Below are 26625 nucleotides of genomic sequence, written 5' to 3' on the forward strand. Positions count from 1 at the left end.
CTATAATTATCCATTGATTGGTGGGTGTAAAATATCTATAATAACAAAATATATATATATATATATATATATATATATATATATATATATATATAATATATATATATACACAAATTTTTTTCTACATTTCTTAACTTTGCTTTACACCTATTCCTCAGACGATGTTTCCAATAGAAGATGTTTGGATCTGCCCAGTTAACCTTGACGTACACTGAATCTTAGTGGTATTTATTCTATAAAATTTGATTTAGCTTTCTTTACTTTTTTGCACATTATTATTTACAATTGTTATGTATATATACTTCTATCCCTTTTTTTATTTTTATTAATACTGCTGATTATATTTTTCTATGGCTCTCATTACACAAGCCGCAACACTTAAGATAACAATAGGAATTTTGAAGATTTGTTAAGAAAAAAATGCATTTTCTAAGGCAGATCTTAGCAAAATTCTAAACTTCATTCAAAATCTGAAGGTTCATGAATTGTATAATTGGGTTATCTGTAAATTATAAATATGAACACCGTCTAAGTTGTGTTTTTTGTTTTTATGTATCAGTCTCTGTGTGTGTCTGTGTGTCTCTCTGTGTGTCTGTGTCTCTCTCTGTGTGTGTCTGTGTATGTGTGTCTGTGTCTCTGTCTGTGTGTGTATGTCTGTGTGTATGTCTGTGTGTATGTGTCGCTCTGTGTGTCTGTGTGTGTGTGTGTGTGTATGTGTCGCTCTGTGTGTCTGTTTGTCTCTGTGTGTGTGTGTGTGTGTGTATGTGTGTATCTCTGTGTGTGTGTTTGTGTGTGTCTGTGTGTATATGTCTCTGTGTGTGTGTGTCTCTGTGTGTATCTCTGTGTATCTCTGTGTGTGTTTGTGTGTGTTTGTGTGTGTCTGTGTGTGTATGTCTCTCTCGGTGTGTGTGTATATGTCTCTGTGTGTGTCTGTGTGTGTGTGTGTGTCTGTCTCTCTCTGTGTGCGTGGAGAAAGAGAAAGTGACTGGCAGAGACAGTGCTTATGTGCCACATTCAAAGTTCAAAGTGAAAAGAAAGGGTTTTTCCCCTAGCCTAGATGGACTTTATAGGCAACAAAAATTTGTATAGAACAATATCAAAGTAGTATGAAAATAGAAAAATATTTATTCAAATTTAACATAACAAATATAGAAATGAAACAATGATTGACTGAGCACAGTGGGTTAATATCACCATATAAACCACATGTATGATGGAGCCTCCTTACACCCAACGCGTTTTGGGATTCCTTATTCAAGGGTGCGAAGAGAGGAGGAATTCATATAGTAGTAAAAGGTGAAAATGGTTTTCAATGTTTCATACGTTAACATTAAAAAATTGCAGACAAAACAGCGTGTGACAGATGTGCCGGTGGGACTTGCTAGCTGAAGGTAGGCAGGGCAGCAAAAAAGAGTCTGATAAAGAGACTAAATGTTGGTGTCTTCAAAGGGGAAAGCCAGTTATCTCCCATACCCGGAGCACTGGGCCGGTCCCATGAACATACTGAAGCCTGGCAAGGAGATCCCTGTAAATAGGGATATATGGTCTTCTTCCGACTTTGGGGGTCTTGTCCCCCTCTTCGGTTCTTCTTGCCGGGCCTCCGCGCCTTCTTCCAGCTCTTTTACAAGCGGTGACACACTTTTTCCTCCGTGTGTGGGCGAGTCTGTTCATTTCAAAAGTACGGAAGAAAAGTCCGGTGTGTGGGCAGGTCTGCTCGTTCGGAAATTTGGTGGACTTTCCGGTGGTAAGTCCGCTGGATAGTCTGATCGTGTGTACGCAGCATTAGACATACAGACTCTGGAAATCAAGAACCGTGATTCATGTTGATGACCTGGCTGCCACATGAATTCTTCACTGATGACTTTTCTATTAGGATAGACAAATGTCCTTCCCTTTGTATGCCGCTAGGATGCAGTTCCATTAAGGGAGGGATGTGAATATATATGGGGGATGGTATACTGGGGGGGGATGTGAATATATATGGGGGGATGGTATATTGTGGGAGGGATGTGAATATATATGGGGGATGGTATACTGCGGAGGAGGGATGTGAATATATATGGAGGGATGGTATATTGGGGGGGTGAATATATACTGGGGGGGAGATGTGAATATATATGGGGGATGGTATATTGGGGGGGTGAATATATACTGGGGGGGGAGATGTGAATATATATGGGGGATGGTATACTGGGGGGTAGGGATGAGAATATATATGGGGGGATGGTATATTGGGGGGGAGGGATGAGAATATATATGGGGGGATGGTATAGTGGGGGGGAGAGATGAGAATATATATGGGGGGATCGTATATTGGGGGGGAGGGATGAGAATATATATGGGGGGATGGTATAGTGGGGGGGAGGGATGAGAATATATATGGGGGGATGGTATAGTGGGGGGGAGGGATGAGAATATATATGGGGGGATGGTATACTGGGGGGGAGGGATGAGAATATATATATATATATATATATATGGGGGGATGGTATATTGGGGTGATGTGAATATATACTGGGGGGGGAGGGATGTGAATATATATGGGGTATGGTATACTGGGGGATGTGAATATATATGGAGGGATGGTATATTGGGGGGTGTGAATATATATGGGGGGATGGTATACTGGGGGGGAGGGATGAGAATATATATGGGGGATGGTATATTGGGGTGATGTGAATATATATGGGAGGGAGGGATGTGACTATATATGGGGTATGGTATACTGGGGTGGATGTGAATATATATGGGGGTATGGTATGTTGGGGGGAGGGATGTGAATATATATGGGGGGATGGTGTATGTATGTATGTGTGTATATATATATATATATATATATATATATATATATATATACACACACCATTCCCCATATATATTCACATGCCTCCCCCAATATACACCCTCAACATATATATATATATATATCTCCACATAACACGGAGGTAATGCACGTAGTGGAGGTCATCCCCTCCCCGTGCCACGGTTACCCGCTCTCTCTCTCCCCTCCGTCTAAAGATTCACGTCACTTCCATGACATTACCTGACGGTTTCACTGAATTAAAACGCCGAAGATCCTCCGGGAAACGCACAGCGCCAGTGTTTGAAACGCATCGAGCACGCGCAGTGTGAAATCTTTGGCCGCAGCGTCACTTCTGGAGCATTCTACGATGGGGAGCAAAATATGACACTGCTGCGGTGCAGTAAAAATTGCTGCCACTCATGCAGAAACCAAACCGCGCCACTTCTGGTGCGGCTCTGTCATTGAAACAGCTGCCCGCGGGGCTTTACCGCGCATGCGCCACTCCACTACTATTAGCAGCGCATGCGCGGGAGCTAAGCGGTTCTGGGAAGAATTGCTTTGCTGTGATGAACCTCGGCCTTACCCTGTAAATAATTTGCTGTGCACGTCAATACGCAGCCACTGTGCCCATTAAACACATGGGGGGGGGGGCGGCTGGTTGCAGGGGGAGGCGCTCATACACCATTTTACTATGGGACCTGTGATTTCTAGTTACGCCCCTGCGTGTACGTGCGCTGCATTGAGGTGATTGGATAGATACACTGCACATTCTACTGCTGGGCGTGGTGCTGCCGATCATATTAGAAAGCCACCAATAAGAATGTGCTTGGACACAGCGATATGCACGTGGGGCACGCCCCCTCTCCAATGTCTCCCTCCCAGCAAGTCTCCGCCTCTGGCCGCCCGCTTGAGTCCATAAATGTTGACGACCCAAAACAAATACTTTGCGCATGCGCGATGCGGGGTGGGCGGGGCTGCTGCTGATGTCCTAACCAGTTCTCCGCCAGCTTGCGACAGTACATGTTTGTGGAGTGCGATTAGCTCTGGCGCATGCGCCGTTAATAGCAGTGAAGCGGCGCATGCGCAGTAAATAGCAGTGAAGCGGCGCAGTAAAGCCCCCCGCCGTCAGCTGTTCCATTGACGGAGCCGCACCGGAAGTGACGCGGTTTGGTATCTTCAAATTGGGGTGTACCAAGATGGCCGTCAAATATGTAGAATGTGATGGAACACAGACCGCGCCCCCCTCCCCTGACTCCGTCTTTCCGCTTCCGGGGCCGGCAGGCGCTGCCTAGATCCAGGCAACAGGACAACGGCAACAAACAGGCGGCGGCGAGGCTGGGGGGGGCTTCGGGTGACGTCACTGTGGGCCGGGTGACGTCACTCAGGAGGTCCCGTCAGTCATGCCATAAGGAGACACACAGGTGGGTGGCAGGGCGTGGTCATGTGACCTGGATACTGGGTGGGGTGGTACCAGTGCATGCCTGACAGGGGACAGTATGGCTCAGTGTGCCCTTCTGTGTGAGCTGGCTGGGAGTTGTAGTCCCCCCCCTCCAGGGTGGGGAAGGGGGATTCAGGGTGACAACAATAAGGTAGACCTGTCACCGGGGGGGCGCTCATTCTTGCGCCCCATCGATCGGATCCTGCAGAGATCGTGCTTTGGATAGAAATCAATGTGAACACATCTCAATGTCTGCGTTATGAGGCAATTACGTGTGTTTGGGATTCTTCGACGCAGCTCTTGGCACAAGGACCAGTTCACACCGTAAAAAGCGCGTGTGTTCCCAACAGCCCATTCATTTCAATGGGTGGCCCAAGGCGCGGCAACGCACAAAATTACGACGGGGCCGAACCTTAAAATCACGTTTCATCAAACCGCATTGTACGGCGCTACCATGTGTGGGGGAGGGTGGGAGGCAGCAAACGTACCTGCTAGATGTGTGGAGGCGCCATTAAAAATAGATGTCGCTTGTGTGCGTCCGCAGGGGGCAGGAAAACACGCGCAAGTGGTGTGAAAGGGCCCCGAAACGCACTTTGTCAGCGGACGTCTTCCAGTGAAACGCCCCGAGAGGCCTCAGTTACACCGGAGCAGAGCGTCTCCTTCTTCCTCCCTTTTTTTTTTTGTTTTTGCGCACATTGCTGACCCGAGCTTTTATTTATTTTTATTTTTTTTATCGTTCTTTGCTAATTACTACACAAAAATAATTCAAAAACATTCCTGTATTTTAGGCACTCCCATTGAAAGCTTATGGGGTCAACACTCTCTTTTCTTTTCCTTTTTTTTTTTGGGACCAGTGTTTAACCACATCAGCCCTGGAAGATTTTACCCCCTTCCTGACCAGAGCCCTTTTTGCGATTCGGCACTGTGTCGCTTTAACTGACAATTGCGCGATCGTGCGACGTTAGACCCAAACAAAATTGACGTCCTTTTTTCCCCACAAATAGAGCTTTCTTTTGGTGGTATTTGATCACCTCAGCGTTTTTTATTTTTTGCGCTATAAACAAAAAAAAGCGACAATTTTGCCTCGGTTTAGGACGTATTCTTCTATTTTTGGTTAAAAAAAAAAAAAAAAAACTTAATATGCGTATATTGATTGGTTTGCACAAAAGTTTTATAGTGTCTACAAAATGGGGGATTTATAGCGATCTGTGATTTTTATCGTGACTGCGATATTATGGCGGAAACATCGGACAGTTTTGACACATGTTTTTTTGGAACCATTGGCGTTAATACAGTGATCAGTGCAATGCATTGATTACTGTAAAAAGGTCACTGACAGGGAAGGGGTTAACACTAGGGGGCGATCAAGGGGTTAACTGTGTTCCCCGGGAGGTGTTTCTAACTGAAGGGGGAGGGGACTGACTACAAGAAATGATGAGTCGTGGTTCCTAGCTAATAGGAACACTCGATCTGTAACTGCGGTCAGAACAGGGAAGTTGGTGTTTACAGACTCGTCCTTGTTCTGTGTCTCCTGGTCACGATCGCTCGTTGCCGTCGGCCATGAGCATCGGCACCCCCCCGATATGCAGCGGGCGCGCTCGCCTGTTATCCGGATCCCCCGAGATCACGTACAGTAAGGGGAGCCAGCCTTCCGCAATGATACTGCGGCGGCTGGTTTGGAAGCGGTTGTCTTCATTTTTTTATCTACATATAAAAAAAAATAATACGTTTTATTGTATAATACGTCCTCTTTAAAGCGGAGTTGCACCCAAAAATGGAACTTCCACTTTTTCGGAATCCTCCTCCCCCCTCCGTTGTCACATTTTGGCACCTTTCAGGGGGGAGGGGGGGGAGTAGATGCCTGTCTAATACAGGTATTTTGCTCCCACTACCGGGCATAGATTGCCCAAGCCATCTGCGGGTATCAACACCACTTCCGACACCTTCTCCGTCCCCCGGCTGTCTTCTGGGAGACACACAGGTCCCAGAGGACAGCAGGGACCAGTGGCATTTTGCAGCGTCTGTCGCGCATGCGCAGTAGGGAACCAGGAAGTGAAGCCACAAGGCATCGCTTCCTGATTCCCTTACCGAAGTTGGGTGGCGCCTCCACCCAAGAGCCGAGGGACAAGTCGCCTTTGGGTGAGGACATTGTGGGTGCCCTGGACCGCTGCAGTATTTGTAGCTGCTGACTTTAAAAAAATAAAATAAAATTCACCCCTTCCCATTTTCAGCGCTGCTGCACTTTGAATGACAATTGCACGGTCGGGCATAACTGTACCCTTATGACAGTTTTATCATTTTTCTTTTGGTGGTATTTAATTACAACTGGGATTTTAATTTTTTGCTAAATAAAAAAAGAAAATGAATATTTTGGGGGGGAAAAAATATTTTTCTTTGTTCCAATATTTTGCAAATGGGTAATTTTTATTCTTCACTGATGGGCGCTGATGAGGCTGCCATGGTAATAAGGCACTAATGAGCTGTACTGATGGGCGCTGATGAGGCTGCCATGGTAATAAGGCACTAATGAGCTGTACTGATGGGCGCTGATGATCTGTATTGGCCACTGATGAGGCAGCACTGATAATCACCGCATTGATTAGGTGGCACTGATAAGCTGTAATGGTGGGCACTGGTAATCGGGGCATTGATGAGGTTGTACTGGTGGGCACTGGTGAGGCTGCAGTGATAAACTGTACTGATGAGTCAGCACTGATAATCATGGCACTGATAACCAGGGCATTGATTAGGTGACACTGATAGCAGCTGTGCTTGTGGGCACTGATAACCAGCGCATTGATGTGGCATGTACTGATTGGCATTGATAAGGTGGCGCTGATAAGCTGTACTGATGGGCGCTGATAACAAGGGCATTTATGAGGCGATGCTGATAAGCTGTACTGATGGACGCTCATAACAGGGCGTTGATCAGGTGGCACTGGTAATCTGTGCATTGATGAGGTTGTACTGGTGGGCACTGGTGAGGCTGCATTCCTGGCAATAGTGGGCTCTGCTGATGGGCACTTGTGAGGCTGCAGATGGGCACTGATCCATATTTTGCTTCACAGCTCTTTATTTAAAATTTAAGTTTTTCCTGAAACTTCCCTCTTAAAGTGAAGGTGCGTGTTATATGCTGATAAATACGGTATATACAAATAACACGCCCGAGCTCATGTTTTTTTTTCACGCCTTAGGTCCGGTTCACACCGCTGCGGGGGGGAGATCCGGATGTGATTCGCACCGCACTGCAGTGCAAATCACATCTGATCTCTGTAGTGATGCGAGTTCAGCCATACAGATAGTATGGCTGAATTCGCATCGCACCCGCCGCAAACTCGCACGGGACCCTTTTTTTGGTCCGCAGCAGAATCGGATCGCATGGGTGTTCACACCATGCGATCCGATTCCTGTGCGAGTGTGCAGATCGCACTGCGATATGCGGACGGATCTGGGGGTGTCATTAACATTTCATTGACACTCCCAGCAGTCCGCATAGGGCAGTGTGAACTGCCGGCGGGAGGCATGCGATGCGGGAAAACGCCGCAGATTCGCGGCGTTCCCGCATCGCTATGGTGTGAACCCAGCCTTAGGCCGGGTCCACACCTTTGCGTTTTTTTGGCACTTTTTGCAGAAACGCGCTACAGTTCATTTACATGGTTTCCTATGGGACATGTTCACATCTGTGCTTTTTTTTTTTTTTTTTTTTTTTTTATCTGGAAAGGGTCAGGGACTTTTTTCAATGCAAAACTGTGATTTTTTTTTTTTTTTGGTTCAATAGACTTCAATGGAGAACCTGCAGGAAAGCGTGTAGTGCGTTTTTGCAACAATTTGTGTTTTTTAATCTGCCCAACAATAAATTGGACAAAAAAAAAGCATTAAAAAAATGCAAATCACCCAAAATCACGTGCGCAAAAATCAATAACGCACAGCAAAAAGCACTGCAGAAACAGATCAAAAGCAAACTGCGTAGGTGTGTACCGAGCCTTATGCTGACCACACCGATCCAGGTTCAGATCAGAATATTCAGAAGAAAAATCTTTGTACATTCGCTGAATGAAAGAATGTTGTTTGAAATCTTCTATTGCTTTTTACATTCTGTTTTTAAGATTAATGTAATTTCTGAACGAAAACCACATAAACTGTCTGAATTTTTTTTTGACCGAGAAGTTTTATAATAGTATATACAGTATATCTCTTCTAATAGTATATCTCCTCTAATAGTATATACAGTATATCTCCTCTAATAGTATATACAGTATATCTCCTCTAATAGTATATAAGTACAAGCACACATGCTTGGAATCAATGCTCACTATACACGACATTAGTAGAAGGAGCCCAAAGGGTGGCGCTCAAGAGCTTCAATTTCACGTAGTACCTCACTACGTTCGTGTTTGTTGGCCGACAGTTGTATGCCATTTTTCTTTACAAGACAAGTTCCTGGCCAACGCCCTTCAGACAAAAGTCCGGTGCTTTGTCTGTGGAAAATCTGATGGCGTGTACGAGGCTTAATTCTAAACCGGTAATGTGTATATTTTTAAAGTACCGTATATACTCGAGTATAAGCCGAGATTTTCAGCCTCTTTTTTGAGGCTGAAAGTGCCCCCCTCGGCTTATACTCGAGTCATCGCTGTCTGCCCGCTCGATCAGCGTGTCGAGCAGACAGACAGCGGCCATTCTATGATTCAAAAGCCGCGCCTCCGGCTCCGCCTTCGCCTGTGATAGGCGGAACACTGAATTTCCCAGCAGCCTGTGTTCCGCCTATCACGGACGTCGTATCATCCTCGTACTACGGACGAGGATGATACGACGTCCGTGATAGGCGGAACACAGGCTGCTGGGAAATTCAGTGTTCCGCCTATCACAGGCGAAGGAGGAGGCGCGGCTTTTGAATTTTACAATGGCCGCCGACGAAGAGGGCACGGGACGGAGGCAAGGCAAGGCACGGCACGGCACGGCACGGGACGGGACGGGACGAAGGCAAGGCACGACACGGGACGGAGGCTCGGGACAAAGGCTCGGGACACAGGTAGGCTGGACACACACACACACACACACACACACACACACACACACACACACACACACACACACACACACACACACACATGGATGGATGGAGACACACACACACACAGGGATGGATACACACACACACACACAGGGATGGATGGATGGATGGAGACACACACACACAGGGATGGATGGATGGATGGATGGAGACACACACACACAGGGATGGATGGATGGATGGATGGACACACACACACACAGGGATGGATGGACGGACACACAGGGATGGACGGACACACAGGGATGGACGGACACACAGGGATGGACGGACACACACACAGGGATGGACAGGCATGTCTCACCCTCGGCTTATACACGAGTCAATAAGTTTGCCAGTTTTTTTGGGGGTAAATTGGGGGCCTCGGCTTATATTCGGGTCGGCCTATACTCGAGTATATACGGTAAGTTTGGCGCCATTTCACGAGTGTGCGCTATTTTTTAAAACATATCTTTCACATTTATACAAGAAAAATGTAAATTTATTTTATTGTGTGTGTGTGTTTTATTTATTTATTTTTATTTATAAAGGTTTAAAAAAACAAAATTACGTTTGAAAAACAGCATGACATAGAAAAATAGCAACAATCGCCATTTTATTCCCTAGGGACTCTGCTTATAAAAAAAAAAAGTGTGTGTGTGTGTGTGTGTGTATATATATATATATATATATATATATATATATATATATATATATATATATATATAATTTTTTTTGGGGGGGGGGGGAGCGGTGTCCTGAGTAATTTTTTATCAAAAAATTTCATATTTTTAACTGTAGGAGAGGAATGCCAGAATTGGTCCGGTATGGAAGGGGTTAAGGACGGGTGATAATCCGGCAGGTGTAAGCGGTTTTCTTTTAATAATCTTGTGGCTCAGACACTCGTACCTTCAGATGTGTTCAGTGCTGGAAGGTTTGTCACATGTTCACCTGCCCGGCGCCAGCGTCTGGTTGGGGTATCGCAGAAGGTGGACGCCCTATGAAGATTATAATATAAAAAAACAAACCAAAAAAAAAAAACCACAGTGGAGCTAAAGAAGTGGAGAGGGGGGGGGTTAAAATCTCCCGCTGGAGGATAGAAGGCGTGTCCCTGGAAGACGTACCACAGATGAGACTATTGGAAAAAGCCTTGTAATGAGTCGCTCAGTAATAAGCGGTCAGAATATTATGGTAAGCCTCCTCTAGTCACCCGAGGGATACTGATGTGAAGTTGTAGATCACATAAGAGGATGTTTTTGTAAAAATATGTTTTCTTTGGCATTATAGAACTTTTTGGGGAAAAAAAATACTTTTTATGTAGACCTCCTTGGAGATTTACTCCCTTCCTGACCAGGCCATTTTTTCATTTTTTGTGACACGGCACTGCGTTACTTTAACTGACAATTGCGTGGTCGTGCGACACTGTACACAAGCAAAATTGATGTCCCCCCCCCCCCCCCCCCCATCAATAGCTTTCTTTTGCTGATATTTTATCACCTCTGCATTTTTTTTTTTCTTTGCGCTATAAACAAAAAATGACCAACAATTTTTGGGGAAAAAAAAAATATATTTTATAGTTTCTGCTATAAAATATATCCAATAAAAAAAAAAAAATCTAATTTCTTCATAAATGTAGGTTTTTAGTGAAAAAAGAACTCTCAATAAGCGTATCTTGATTGGTTTGTGCTAGGGTTGCACTGATACTACTTTTTTAAGACAGGGTACCAGTACCGATACTTTTTTCAAGTGTGTGTATATATGTATGTAATACATTTTTTATATATATATATATATATATATATATATATATAAAAACAAATTTTTTCCCCGTGACAGTGGCACTAATATGTAGCACTGATGAGGGGTGGACTGTGTTAGTATTTTTTTTTTTTATAATGCCTCATTTTTGTGTGAGGGCATGTCAGTGTTTTTATTTTTAGAATTTTTTTTTTAATCTTATTTCATAAAAAAAAAAAAAAAAAATTGTTACAAGCAGGAAGAGGAGGACCACAATATTGAAAGAGACAAATATAAAGTAATCAATGTGGGTAAGAGTATTCTTTCTCTCCTCTACCCTTCCCACAGCACAATAAAAAAAAACAGCCATCCTATTTCTTGTCTTTCCATTCATCTATTATCCCTCCTCTCTACTTCCTCTACCCCTCCTGGCCCTCCTCCTAATATAAGTGGGTGAGAGGGAGGGGAGCTTTAACCTTCTAAATTATTTAGATATTTTTTTTTAATTGCAATTCTTTCTTTATTTTTTTTATCAGCCCTGTTGGGCTTTGAGGAGATATCTAAGCAGGCCCCTGACATCTCCCCTTTGAGACAGGGACTGAGGACACAGATTCCCCAGTCCCTTTCTCTCCTGCCTCAGCTGCACTGGAGATGAAGGGAGAGGAGACAGCCATTCATAAACTCGGAGATTGTAAACACGGTTTACAGTGCTCAGTTACGAATGGACAGAGTCAAAAAGGGAAGGATCTGGTAAATTACAGATTTTCCAGCTCCTTCCTCTGCTCTCCATCCTGACAGATCGGGGGGGGGGGGGGGGGCAGGAGGAGCACAGAGGGGGGACCAGAACAAACCCAGGGAGCCGGCAGAGGACCTGAAGGAGAACCTGGGGAGCCGATGGAGGACCTAAAGGGAGTACCCGGGGAGCCGCAAGAGAACACGGGGGAGACCGGAGGAGCACGGAGGGGGACCGGAGCTGGCAGAGGACCTGGGAGCCACGGGAGGACACAGGGCAGTCGGGATGATCGGGGCGGGCAGTTTCAAGCATCGATCTCCCTGTATACCTTTTGATAAAACAGCTGAAAGCCGCCGGAGGGAGAGGAGGAGAAGCTTTATTACAAGGTATACAGGGAGATTGGTGCTTGTAACTGCACATAGGCTGTCCGCCCCGGACGCAAGTTACACAAATGCAGTGATCAGTGCTAAAAAAATAAAAAAAAATGTAAAATGAATCTTTTTGTGTGGAGTTCTGTTTGCATGTGCCCAGTAGGAGATTTCTGTATCCGACTTCCTATGTATTGTTTTCTGTGTTCCGCAGTGCTGAAGAAACCATGCACTTCTGAGCTGTCCCATCATGGAGGTCAGGGAGGGGCCCCCGTGTGAGGAGAGGCTTCCGACTCCAGGAGCCGAGGACCACCCAACTGGCCACCGAGAGCTGGAGGGAGACGGTGGCAATGAGATGAAGAAGCCGGCTGAAGACCTCAGCAATGGAAAGAAGGATGAAGGCGAGTTAGAGGAAGAGCTGGATCCTCGAATACAGGTATTATATTTGTGTTCTTTAACCGCTTCAGCCCCGGAAGATTTTACCCTCTTCCTGACCAGAGCTCTTTCTGCAACTCGGCACTGCGTTGATTTAACTGACAATTGCGCGGTTGTGTGATATTGCACCCAAACAGAATTGACGCCTTAATTCCCCCCCCCCCCCCCCCCCCCCCCCAATAGAGCTTTCGTTTGGTGGTATTTGATCACCTCTGTGATTTTTATTTTATGCACTATAAACAAAAAAAGAGCGACAATTTGGGAAAAAATGCAATATTTTTTACTTTATGCTCTAATATTCCCCCCCCGCCCCAGTTATTTTTTTCCTCAGTTTAGGCCAATATGTATTTTTCTAAATTTTTTGGTAAAATAAAACGCAATAACCGTATATTGATTTGTAGATGCTATAACTTTTGCGCAAACTAAATAGGGGATCGTTTTTATATGGCATTTTTATTATTAATTAATACATTTTTTTTTAAGTAATGGCGGCGACACTATTGACACTATTTTGAGACCATTGTCATTTATACAGCGGTCAGTGCTATAAAAATGCGCTGATTACTGTGTAAATGACACTGGCAGGGAAGGTGTTAAACACTAGGGGACGATGAAGGGGTTAAGTGTGTCCTAGAGAGCGATATTAACTGTGGGGGGGATGGGCTACAACTTGCATGACAGCGATCACTGTACATGATCCATTTACATAGGAATCTTCCCCCATTCATGCCTTGTTTGGGCATCTCCCTGTCCTGTGGCTCCATGACATGATCGCCGGAAGACCGGCAGACATGGAGTCCGCGGTCACCCTGTACACGGCAGGCATGCGCCAGGTAACCCCCCCCCCCCCCAAGCCATCATGTTATCAGGAGGGCCAATCACAGAGCCCTCCTGTCTTAAGGAGATGCGCGATCCCCCTCCTGAGGTACTCAGGAGGAAGTGCCCACCTGGCCGTATATATATGCAGTGGCCGGGTTGTTAAAGAGACAATATAATATATATATATATATATATATATATATATATATATATATATATATATATATATATATATATATATATATATATATATATATATATATATATATATATATATATATATATATATATATATATATATATATATATATATATATAATTAAAATTTTTTTTTTTTTGATGTCGCACAGAATTTGCGCAGTTTTTTCAAATGCAATTGGGAAAAATACACTTTTTTATTTTTTTTAATGCAAAATAACAACCCCCAATGCATAACCCAATATTTTTGAAAAAATATAAAAGATGATGTCCACAAGTAAAAAGATACCAAACATGTCACGCTTTAAAACTGTGCACACCTGTGCTATGGTTGCAAACTATGTACATTTTACTATCCATAGGTGACATTTTTAAAAGCCTTTACAGGGTACCACTTTAGATTTACAGAGGAGATCTACATAGAAATGCTGTCCATGATATGTTTGCGGCTTTACCTCACATGTGTGGGACAATCGCTGATGCAAGACTGATGCATGCGTTCACCTTTGCATGTGCGCGGTGGGACGGGGACTATTTTTTTTTTTGCTCACTTTTATTGCTGTCACAAGGAATGTAAACATCCCTTCTGACAGTAATCGGCAAGTGACAGATACTCTTTATGAAGAGATCTGGGGTCAAAAAGACCCCAAATCCCCCCCCCCCCCCCCTTTGCACTTATAAGCATTCAAAAGGCCAAGATCTGCGTTTTTAAATGCTTTTGATTTTTTTTTAAAATGGCCCCGAAGACATCCGGGTAATCTGGAAGTGATGTCAGCTCATCAATTCCAGGTTACCGCTATGGAGACCCAATCAGAGCCGATCGCGGCTTTGTACAGGGCGTCCGGCAAGCTGTCTGATGTGTCAGCTGGTTGCTTACGTCTCCCGTGGGACAGGAGAGCCCGAGCGAGCTGATTGCTCTTACAAGTCAGCTGACCACTGACTCTAAAAAAACAAAAAAAAAACAGTATTGGGATGTTGCCTGCAGCTGCAGGTATCCTCCTGGTACAACCCCTTGAAGTCAAGCAATGTACCAATTTGTTGATTGTCAGCGAGTGGATAAAGAAAGACCCCCCTCCTGGTTTCGTCTCTAAAGCCGCAGTCACTATAGTCCTGATCCTTCTCACCTCTTGTGTTTACATACAGTGGGGTCCTTCATCGGTTGTCCTTGTCACGGAACAAACAAAAGTTTTCTTACCAGCTAGAATGCAATAAAAACACAAATTACACTGTCCAACAATTTGCACAACATTTGCAGATATATGTGGAAGCTGCACGGCACCAAGGGCCCTCTGTAAAATGCGCTCCTCACTGTGATCCTTTCCATGTAGGATCATATATAGTGGTGAATAAATTGAGTGGAAGGTATTACTGGAGGGAGGCTATTCCTTATCACAGTGATATTAAAAACCGATATGTCATACTTACCTGCTCTGTGTAATGGAATTGCACAGAGCAGCCCCGATCCTCCTCTTCTAGGGTCCACTGCCAGCGCCCCTGGCCCTTCCCACCTGCTGAGTGCCCCCCCTATGAAGCAGCTTGCTATGGGGGCACCTGAGCAGGCTTGTTCCCGAGCCACTGCTCTGTCTGCATTCAGACACAGCGCAGCTCAGCCTCGCCCTTGCTTTTTTTTCTAAGTGGCTCACTGCCTGTGATTGACAGTAGCGGGAGCCAGTGCCTCCAGCTGCTATCTCAGCCAATGAGGAGGGAGAGACCCCAGAGTCTCGCTGATTTCATGGACATCACTGGATCAAGATGGGGCTCAGGAGCTTCATGTATGAATGTAAAAACCTTGAGCCTTTATATCAGGGATATGCAATTGGCGGAACTCCAACTGTTGCAGAACTGCAAGTCCCATGTGGAATAGCAAGACCCTGACAGCCACAAGCATGACACCCAGAGGCAGAGACATGATGGGACTTGTAGTTTTGCAACAGCTGGAGGTCCGCTAATTGCATATCCCTGCTTTACATTGATTCTAACCTCTTGCCGACCACACTATAGCCCAATGACGGCTCCACCGCAGTCGCACTTTTCTGGGAGGGCGTCTATTGACACCCTGCCCCGCGGCGCTCTGTGATCCAAAGGACACAGCTGACCACAGATCGAGGTAATGGGCCAATCACAGTGGCTCTTCGCCGTGTGATCAGCTGTGTCCAATCACAACTCCTTATATGTAAACCAATGGCGGTTATTGTCATTTCCTTTTCTCAGCGCTGTCTGAGGAAAGGAGAGCTAATAACTGGCTTTCCTGTTACAGGGCACATTGGCACTGATGATCGGGGCTCTGATTATCAGTGTCAATCGATGCAGCCTCATCAGTGAAGAAGAAAAATTACTTATTTGGAACATTTTATAACGGAAACTAAAAATAAAAGGTTTATTTTTTTTCTAAAAAATAAAAAACCCAGTGGTTATTTCAAATTAATTTGGGTGCAATTTTGCATGACCGCGCAATTTGCATTCAAAGTGTGACAGCGCTGAAAGCCGAAAATTGGCCTGGGCAGGAAGCGGGTGAAAGTTTCCGGTAGGCAAGTGGTTAAAGGTAGAAAAGAAATAATAAAAAAAAACACACGCTAATAAAACAATATAAAATTGTTCAAGCTGCAACTCTTCTGTGAGATATAAGTACAGTCCCAATAATACAAAACTATGTAGACACTTTGTCGAACCAGTGACACTAAAACAGTGATCAGTGCTAATACTATACACTGTCACTATACTAATGACACTGACTGGGAAGGGGTTAACATCAGGGGCAATCAAAGGGTTAACTATATTCCTAACCAGTGTCTGTGTAGTGTGTGGGTGGTGTTTTTACTAGGGGAAAGGCATGGATCTTTGTTCCTGCACAGGATCCAAGCCCTCACTAGTGACAGAACAGCGTTCTGCCTTATTTACATAGAGCTCTGCATTGTTTACAATCCTGTCATCCCCTTCGCCTATCAGCGGATGCCAGCAGTCAATCATTGGCCTTCACCCCCTGATTGGCTTGTGCTGTGTCTAATCACAGCAGAGTCGGTGCACAGCCTGCACGCGCCCCCCCCCCCCCCCCCCCCCCTGCCCAGTTCTGCTGAATCAAGTACTAGATACATGTTCCAGCACAGGAGAGACGCTCTGCTGCTGTACTCCTATGTGGGAAGGATTACATTTTTGCACTGGACTCTGCAGAGCATCGCAAGTGCAGTGCAAAGACTCCTACAGGTTCTTCCCTTCGCTCCAGTTCCATACAGAGCTTCTGTTATGGGACTGGAGATGGTAATCAAGGGACTAGAACGGAGTCCTTCTGCCAGAGGAGTATTCCCAATTACAGATCTCTGTGAAGGGATGATGCACCTGGGCCCCAAGTAAAAAAAAAAAAAAAAAACACTGGATTCTGCAAGCAGAAGCACCCCACAATTCAGATAAGTGTGTGTGTGGGGGGGGGGGGGGGGGTTGATAAATGTGACTATAGTTCATATTACACCCTAAATATGGATGTAACAAGAAACATAGTCAGAAAGATGGGCTGTGTCTTTAACCACTTAAGGACCGCCGTATTGCCATTATACGTCATCACAATGGCACAGGCAGGCACAAGCACGTAGATGTACGTGCCTGCCTTCCAGCGGGTGGGGGGTCCGATCGGACACCCTCCCGCTGGATACGGCGGTCCGGTTCGCTCCAGAAGCGATCCGTGATGAGGGGATGGCCGTTGGTTTCTGGCCACCCCCTCTGGATCGCTCCTGGCCAATGACGAACTTCCTCTCACTGTGTATTGTTTGCACAGGAAGGAGGAAGTGATGTCATTCTCCTCGGGGCGGTCTTTTTGACCGGACTACGAGGAGAAGACTAAAAGTAAGTGTGCACCAACACTACACTGACATGTAGGTACACACAGGCACACAAACCCCCCCCCCCCCCCCCCCCAGTCAGTGTCACTGATTGCATTGATCATTTCTTTACTGATCAATGCATTCAGTGTCAGTTGTAACAGTTAAAACTGTCAGGGCAGTTAGTGTTAGGTCCAGGGTAGCCCCCTATCACCCCCCAATAAAGATTGAACCCCCTGATTGCCCCTAGAGTTAACCCTTTCACCCCCTTTTGCCACTGTCACTAAGCGATCATTTTTCTGATCGCTGCATTAGTGTCGCTAGGTAGCTAGTTATTTTTTTAGGTTCACCGCCAGGTTTTTATAGCGCTAGGTACCCCTATATACTACCCAATAATGGTTTTAACCCCCTGATTGCCCCTAGTTAACCCTTTCACCCCCTTTTGCCAGTGTCACCAAGCGATCATTTTTCTGATCGCTGCATCAGTGTCGCTAGGTAGCTAGTTTTTTTTTTTTTTTAGGTTCACCGCCAGATTTTTATAGCGCTAGGTACCCCGATATACTACCCAATAATGGTTTTAACCCCCTGATTGCCCCTAGTTAACCCTTTCACCCCCTTTTGCCAGTGTCACTAAGCGATCGTTTTTCTGATCGCTGCATTAGTGTCGTTATGTAGCTAGTTATTTTTTTAGGTTCACCGCCAGGTTTTTATAGCGTTAGGCACCCCCATATACTACCCAATAATGGTTTTAACCCCCTGATTGCCCCTAGTTAACCCTTTCACCAGCGATCACAGTATAAGTGTCACTGGTGACGCTGGTTAGCCAGTTAGTTATTTAGGTTCCCCGTCAGGTTTTTATATAGCGCCAGGGACCCCCATATACTACCTAATAAAAATTTGAACCCCCTGATTGCCCCTAGTTAACCCTTTCACCACTGATCACCGTATAAGTGTTATGGGTGACTCTGGTTAGTTTGCTTTTTATAGCATCAGGGCACCCACCATTTATTACCCAATAAAGGTTTAACCCCCTGATCACCCGGCGGGTGATATCAATTAGGTTTTAGGGTCAGGGTCTGCGTCGCCCCAGGCAGCGCTAGGTTAGTGCCAGTACCGCTAACACCCACTCGCAAAGCATAAACCTCCCTGTAGTGGTATAGAATCTGATCAGATCTATACTAGCGTCCCCAGCAGTTCAGGGTTCCAAAAAAACGCATTGTTAGCGGGATCAGCCCAGATACCTGCTGGCACCTGCGTTTTGCCCCTCTGCCCAGCCCACCCAAGTGCAGTATCGATCGATCACTGTCACTTACAAAACACTAAACGCATAACTGCAGCGATCGCAGAGTCAGGCCTGATCCCTGCGATCGCTAACAGTTTTTTTGGTAGCATTTTATATTTAAATCCGGAAGGCAGTGCTTGGTTTTCGGAGTCCCGTACGCGGCTAGGCTCCCAAAAAGTCCCCCACATGTGGTATCCCCGTACTCGGGAGAAGCAGCAGAATTTATTTTGGGGTGTAATTTGACTTATGCCCATAGCATGTGTGAGCAATATATCATTTAGTGACAACTTTTTGTAAAAAAAATTTTTTTTTTATTTTTTGTCATTATTCAATCCCTTGGGACAAAAAAAAAAAAAAAAATATTCAATGGTCTCAACATGGCCCTCAGCAAATAGCTTGGGGTGTCTACTTTCCAAAATGGGGTCATTTGGGGGGGTTTTGTGCCATCTTGGCATTTTATGGCCTTCAAAACTGATAGGTAGTGAGGAGTAAAATAAAAAATGTATGCCCTTAGAAATCCTGAAGGCGGTGCTTGGATTTCGGGGTCCCGTACGCGGCTAGGCTCCCAAAAAGTCCCACACATGTGGTATCCCCGTACTCAGGAGAAGCAGCAGAATGTATTTTGGGGTATCATTTCACATATGCCCATAGCATGTGTGAGCAATATATCATTTAGTGACAACTTTGTGCAAAAAAAAAAAGTTTGTAATATTCCCGCAACTTGTGGCAAAATATAAAATATTCCATGGACTCAACATGCCTCTCAGTAAATAGCTTGGGGTGTCTACTTTCCAAAATGGGGTCATTTTGGGGGTTTTGTGCTATTTTGGCATTTTGTGGCCTTCGAAACTGTGATAGGTAGTGAGGGAAATCAAAAATTTGCACCCTTAGAAATCCTGAAGGTGGTGATTGGTTTTCGGGGTGCCGTGCGCGACTAGACTCCCAAAAAGTCCCACACATGTGGTATCCCCGTACTCAGGAGAAGTAGAGGAATATATTTTGGGGTGCAATTCCACATATAACCATGGCATGTGTGAGCAATATATCATTTAGTGACAACTTTTTGTAAAATTTTTTTTTTTTGTCATTATTCAATCCCTTAGGACAAAAAAAATAAATATTCAATTGGCTCAACATACCCATCAGCAATTTCCTTGGGGTGTCTACTTTCCAAAATGGGGTCATTTGGGGGGGGTTTGTACTGCCCTGCCATTTTAGCACCTCAAGAAATGAGATCGGCAGTCATAAATTAAAAGCTGTGTAAATTCCAGAAAATGTACTCTAGTTTGTAGACGCTATAACTTTTGCGCAAACCTAAAAATATATGCTTATTGACATTTTTTTTACTAAAGACATGTGGCTGAATAAATTTTGCCCTCAATGTATGACTAAAATGTAGTTTATTCGATTTTTCTTATAACAAAAAGAAGAAAATATCTTTTTTTTTTTTTTTTCAAAATTTTCGCTCTTTTTCCATTTATATCGAAAAAAATAAAAATCGCAGAGGCAATCAAATACCATCAAAAGAAAGCTCTATTTGTGGGAAGAAAAGGACGCAAATTTCGTTTGGGTGCAATATTGCATGACCGCGCAATTACCAGTTAAAGCAGCGCAGTGCGAAATTGGAAAAAGACCTCTGGTCCTTAAGGTGTTTATTGGTCCGGGGCTGTAGTGGTTAACCTTGCTATGACATCATGTCTATTGAAGGAGTCTAACGAGGAGCGCTCTGCCCTATAGCTACAGGGCATGTCATCGTTCCCCTGCGCTGTCAGTGCAGTCATTGTCATTCTTCACATTCTCAGTAGCTGTGATTATGTGATTAGCATTCTCGTCTTGCAGCTCTGGGTTCCGAATTCAGTTCCCATGAGGGACACGATCTGCATTGAGTTTGCTCTCCGCATTCGCATCGGTTTCCTCCCACAACCCAAAAATATATTAATATGCTAACCAGTATCTGACCACACAGGCCCCAGTCTGTGTATACAGTTGTGCTCATAAGTTTACATACCCTGGCAGAATTTATGATTTCTTGGCAATTTTTCAGAGAATATGAATAATAACACAAACACATTTCTTTCACTCATGGTTAGTGTTTGGCTGAAGCCATTTATTATCAATCAGCTGTGTTTTACTCTTTTTAAATCATAATGGCAACAGAAACTACCAAAATGACCCTGATCAAAAGTTTACATACCCCAGTTCTTAATACCGTGTATTGTCCCCTTTAACATCAATGACAGCTTGAAGTCTTTTGTGGTATTTGTGGATGAGGCTCTTTATCTTCTCAGATGGTAAAGCTGCCCATTCCTCTTGGCACAAAGCCTCCAGTTCCTGTAAATTCTTGGGCTGTTTTGCATGAATGGCACGTTTGAGATTTCCCCAGAGGGGCTCAATGATATTGAGGTCAGGAGACTGAGATGGCCACTCCAGAACCTTCACTTTATTCTGCTGTAGCCAATGACAGGTGGACTTGGCCTTGTGTTATGGATCATTGTCATGGTGGAATGTCCAAGTACGTCCCATGTGCAGCTTCCTGGCTGATGAATACAAACGTTCCTCCAGTATTTTTTGATCACATACTGCATTCATCTTGCCATCAATTTTGACCAACTTTCCTGTGCCTTCTGTAGCTCACACATCCCCAAAACGTCAACGATCCACCTCCGTGTTTCACAGTAGGGATGGTGGACCTTTCATCATAGGCCTTGTTGACTCCTCTCCAAATGTAGTGTTTATGGTTGTGGCCAAAAAGCTAAATTTTGGTCTCATCACTCCAAATGACTTTGTGGCAGAAGGTTTGAGGCTTGTCTCTGTGCTGATTGGCGTATTGTAAGCAGGATACTTTGTACCATTTGTGTAGTAATGGCTTTCTTCTGGTGACTCGACCATGCAGCCCATCTTTCTTCAAGTGCCGCCTTATTGTGCATCTTGAAAAAGCCACACCACATGTTTTCAGAGAGTCCTGTATCTTACCTGAAGTTATTTGTGGGGTTTTCTTTGCATCCCAAACAATTTTCCTGGCTGTTGTGGCTGAAATTTTAGTTGGTCTACCTGACCGTGGTTTGGTTTGGTATCAACAGAACGCCTCATTTTCCACTTCTTGATTAGAGTTTGAACACTGCTAATTGGCATTTTTAATTCCTTGGATATCTTTTTATATTCCTTTCCTGTTTTATACAGTCCAACTACCTTTTCCCACAGATCCTTTGACAATTTTCCTTCCTCGTGACTCAGAATCCAGAAATGGTGCAGCACTGGATGAAAAAATGCAAGGGTCTGTCAGGAGTCCAGAAAGGCATTGACCTTTTTATACACACACACTAATTACAAGCAAACAGATCACAGGTGAAGATGGTGACCTTTTAATAGCAATTCAAACCCCTTTGTGTCAACTTGTGTGCATGTTATCAGGCCAAAATCACCAGGGTATGTAAACTTTTGATCAGGGTCTTTTGGGTAGTTTCTGTTGTCGTCATGATTTAAAAAGAGTAAACACAGTTGATTGATAATAAATGGCTTCAGCAAAACACTAACCATGAGTGAAACGTTTTTGTGTTATCATTCTTTTCCTCAGAAAAATGGGCAAGAAATCATTAAATTCTCCCAGGGTATGTAAACTTATGAGCACAACTGTATATATGAGATGCTGTGAGTGTGATATACCCCATAGACTGGGCACTGACTCTTCTCAATGGTTTATCATACTTTGCAAAGCACAGAATAATATCCTGCAATATATAGATATAGAAAATAAGTAACAGAGGCGATTTCACACAGACATTATGGGGGGCACACACTTTTATATCTTCATCTGATGTTGCATTTTCTTGAAACCTTTGTTCGGATCCTATCTGCATTGGTGATGGGAGCGCAGGGCCTGGGAAATATGGGGGGGGGGGTGGATGGGAGCGCAGAGCCTGGGAAATATGGGGGGTGGATGGAAGCGCAGGGCCTGGGAAATATGGGGGGTGGATGGAAGCGTGGGGCCTGGGAAATATGGGGGGTGGATGGAAGCGCAGGGCCTGGGAAATATGGGGGATGGGTGGGACAATGTTCCTGGGGTGTCTGGAAGTGATTGGGTGACAATCAGCATGTCAGATAAAACTTCCTGCTGCTGCTGCCATTTTAAAGTGTAAGTTCACCTTTTTAGAAAAATTATTAAAAGGTGAACTAAGTTCCTATACCCTCCCCCCGCACCCCCACAAACACCCTGTCCCCGCTGCACTTACCTCTCTGGGTCTGAAAACCGCAATGCGCTTCCTCTTCTTTCCCTGGGGACGCTGGGATGGATCACAGTAGCTCTAATTGGTCAGCATGTGACCATTCTGGCCAATTGAAATGATCTGATTCATCCCTGTGTCCCTAGGGAATGAGAGAGAGCATCAGTTTTCAGAGCCCAGGCTGTGTGAATCATGAAAATTTATTACCCAAAGGTGTAGGGCAGTGTTCTCCAAACTGCTGCCCAGGGGCCGAATGCGGCCCTTTGCTTGTTTTTGTATCCAGCATTATTTCATTCACTTACAAAAACAATGGAACAATGGGGCGCCGTTCCTCCCACTGACGCCAGTGATGGGGCGCCGTTCCTCCCACTGACGCCAGTGATGGGGCGCCGTTCCTCCCACTGACGCCAGTGATGGGGCGCCGTTCCTCCCACTGACGCCAGTGATGGGGCGCCGTTCCTCCCACTGACGCCAGTGATGGGGCGCCGTTCCTCCCACTGACGCCAGTGATGGGGCGCCGTTCCTCCCACTGACGCCAGTGATGGGGCGCCGTTCCTCCCACTGACGCCAGTGATGGGGCGCCGTTCCTCCCCTCCCTAACCCTCTAAGTGCAAGACCTGTGAGGACCTGTAATTGACTTGATTTGAGCCAATTTCCTTATACTGGGAGAGGGAGAAGCAGCACAAGGAGCCAGTCAGTTTTGTTGCAGTGTTCATATGCTCACAGGGGACATACTGCTGGGAGGGGAGAGCAGAGTGAGAAATTGGCTCATGACTGCTGCTTCTCATTTCACTGTCCAGTCACAGGCTGGGGGAGGGCCAAGACCTATAAGTGTTGCTTAACTGTAGCTGAGAAAAATCAAGTCTCCTGCCCTGCCGGACTGGGCTGTGTTGTGTGACAGAGCTGTATAAATGTTAGAACTGGATAAACAGAAATGCAGTTCCTTGGCACTGCTATTAATCCAGTATGAAGGACGGGTGTTGGGAATGGTGGCTTTCTTTAAGACGCACAGATGTGACCAATCCTTGTAATAAAATCACCCATATTTCTATGTGACGTTCGGTTATTTTTCACCCCCGTCTCTCTCTACGTTTTGGTGCATTTACTGCATTGTGACATTTGTCGTTGTGCCGTCTCCCCAGGAAGAATTGGAGCGTCTGAACCAGGCCAGCGAGGAGATCAACCAGCTGGAGCTGCAGTTGGATGTGAGTGTTGTGCCCCTTCTCTGTAATTGTGTCCAGGTGCTCCGGCCATAAAAATTCACATGTATTATACTGCCCCCTGCAGGATGCCCGCACCGCCTACCGCCGAATTCTCACCGAGTCCGCCAGGCGCTTGAATTCTCTGGCCACTCAGCTGGGAGCTTGCATTGAGAAAGCCAGACCCTACTATGAAGCCAGAAGACTGGCCAAGGAGGTAAGATTTGTCTGCTGATCTTTGCACTGTCAGCTCTACAGATAAATATTTCATGATCCTTATTTGTAGGGATGAGAGCTGATCTTAAATCTTAATTGCATGACAGGCTGATAATAACGAATGATGTGGCGAATAACATCCAAATACACAGGGTCCACATATATACACAGGGTCCACATATATACACAGGGTCCACATATATACACAGGGTCCACATATATATACACAGGGTCCACATATATATACACAGGGTCCACATATATATATACACAGGGTCCACATATATATATACACAGGGTCCACATATATATATACACAGGGTCCACATATATATATATACACAGGGTCCACATATATATATACACAGGGTCCACATATATATATATATATATATATATATATATACACAGGGTCCACATATATATATATATATACACAGGGTCTATATATATATATATATATATATATATATATATATATATATATATATATATATATATATACACACACACAGGGTCCACATATATATATATATATATATATATATATATATATATATATATACACACAGGGTCCACATATATATATACACAGGGTCCACATATATATATATATATATATATATATATATATATATATATATATATATATATATATATATATATATATATATATATATATATATATATATATATATACACACACAGGGTCCACATATATATATATATATATATATATATATATATATATATACACAGGGTCCATATGTATATGTGTGTATATATATATATATATATATATATATATATATATATATATATATATATATATATATATATATATATATATATATATATATATATATATATATACATACACAGGGTCCACATACACACCATCCACAGAAATGCTTTAATAGTATGGTTACCCATCCAGATACTACAAAATGTCCCTCGTACTTGTATCAGATATACAGCAAACAATGACCAAGCCCAACCCCTGAAAAATAACCCCACGCCATAATCCCCCCTCCACCAAATAATTTGGACCAATGCACAGAGCAAGGTCCATAAAGACATGGATGAGTGAGTTTGGGGTGGAGGAACGTGTCTGGCCTGCACAGAGTCCTGACTTAAACACGATAGAACACCTTTGGGATGAATTAGAGTGGAGACTGCAAGCCAGGCTTTCTCTACCAACATCAGTGCCTGACCTCACAAATGCTCTTCTGGAAGAATGGTCAAACATTCCCATAGACACATCTCCTAAACCTTGTGGACGGCCTTCCAAGAAGAGTTGAAGCTTTTATAGCTGCAAAGGGTGGGCCAACTCAATATTGAACCCTATGGCCTAAGACTGGGATGCCATTAAAGTTCGTGTGTGTAAAGGCAGGTGTCCCAATACTTTTGGTGTGTAGTGTAGTTTTACAATTAGAATATGACCGGGCATTTATGTATGTATGAAGATTTCATTTTGATTTCTTTTCTTCCTATTAGGCTCAGCAGGACACTCACAGCGCTGCCCTGCGGTACGAGAGGGCGGTCAGCATGCACGCTGCTGCCCGGGAAATGGTGTTTGTGGCTGAACAGGGTGTCACTGCTGACAAGAACAGACTGGACCCAACGTGGCAAGAAATGCTGAACCACGCTACCTGCAAAGTAAGAGAAGGGCGGGCAGTACTAGCCCTCAAGGGTAGCCTCCTGATGTTGGCATCCGGCTGGGGTAGCGGTTATTTCTCGTGGTGCCATTTTAAAATTGCACCGATTTTTAGCGGTTGCTGCGTAGAATTAGACTTTTGGCTCTGAGAGAGGAATAGCAAGGCGGGGAGCACAGGCAAAGGTATTACCGGCAGATGGGGGTCTGTCAAGGGAACGTATCACTGCGTCCTTAATGGGCAATGGGACATATTCTGTTTAAAGCAGGGTGGGCATCACTGCCAGTGATTTAAATGTCTCATTCACACAGGAGGTTAAAAAGAACGAGCTGCAAAGCCATTTCCGGCAACAGGAAAGGCGGCTGCAAAAACACGCTTTTGGAAGCGTTTTGCATTGGCGTTAATGCGTGTTTAGCTGTGTGAGTGTTTAGCAGCCCTCTTTTATTTTCCACTCCCAATTAGTACAGCTTAATAGTACAATTAGTACAGCTTAACCACTTAAGCGCCAAGCTTCTTTCTGAGATTTGTTGTTTACAAGTTAAAAACAGTTGTTTGTTTTTTTTTTTGTTTGTTTTTTTGCTAGAAAATTACTTAGAACCCCCAAACATTGTACACCCTAGAGCAGTGATGGTGAACCTTGGCACCCCAGATGTTTGGGAACTA

General features: G+C 44.4%; 1 protein-coding gene across 3 annotated transcripts in view; it reads left to right on the plus strand.

Moving 5' to 3' along the window:
* The first annotated feature begins 201 nt into the window (after positions 1 to 201).
* Positions 202 to 26625, plus strand: part of SH3BP5L (SH3 binding domain protein 5 like) — a 31750-nt gene continuing 5326 nt past the window's right edge. The window contains exons 1-6 of one of the 3 annotated variants that reach the window (XM_077484767.1): positions 4046 to 4224; positions 10093 to 10482; positions 12344 to 12565; positions 24035 to 24097; positions 24180 to 24308; positions 25805 to 25966. In XM_077484767.1, coding sequence (XP_077340893.1) covers positions 12380 to 12565; positions 24035 to 24097; positions 24180 to 24308; positions 25805 to 25966 — 540 coding nt within the window. In that variant the 5' untranslated portion in view covers positions 4046 to 4224; positions 10093 to 10482; positions 12344 to 12379. Of the gene's footprint in view, positions 225 to 4045; positions 4225 to 10092; positions 10483 to 12343; positions 12566 to 24034; positions 24098 to 24179; positions 24309 to 25804; positions 25967 to 26625 lie in introns of those variants that run through there. The other 2 variants (XM_077484768.1, XM_077484765.1) reach the window with 2 other exon arrangements.

This window comes from Lithobates pipiens, unplaced genomic scaffold, assembly GCF_037356315.1.
Source record: "Lithobates pipiens isolate NorthernLeopardFrog02 unplaced genomic scaffold, aLitPip1_a1.2 Scaffold_1, whole genome shotgun sequence".
In the NCBI taxonomy this organism is placed as follows: Eukaryota; Metazoa; Chordata; class Amphibia; order Anura; family Ranidae; genus Lithobates; species Lithobates pipiens.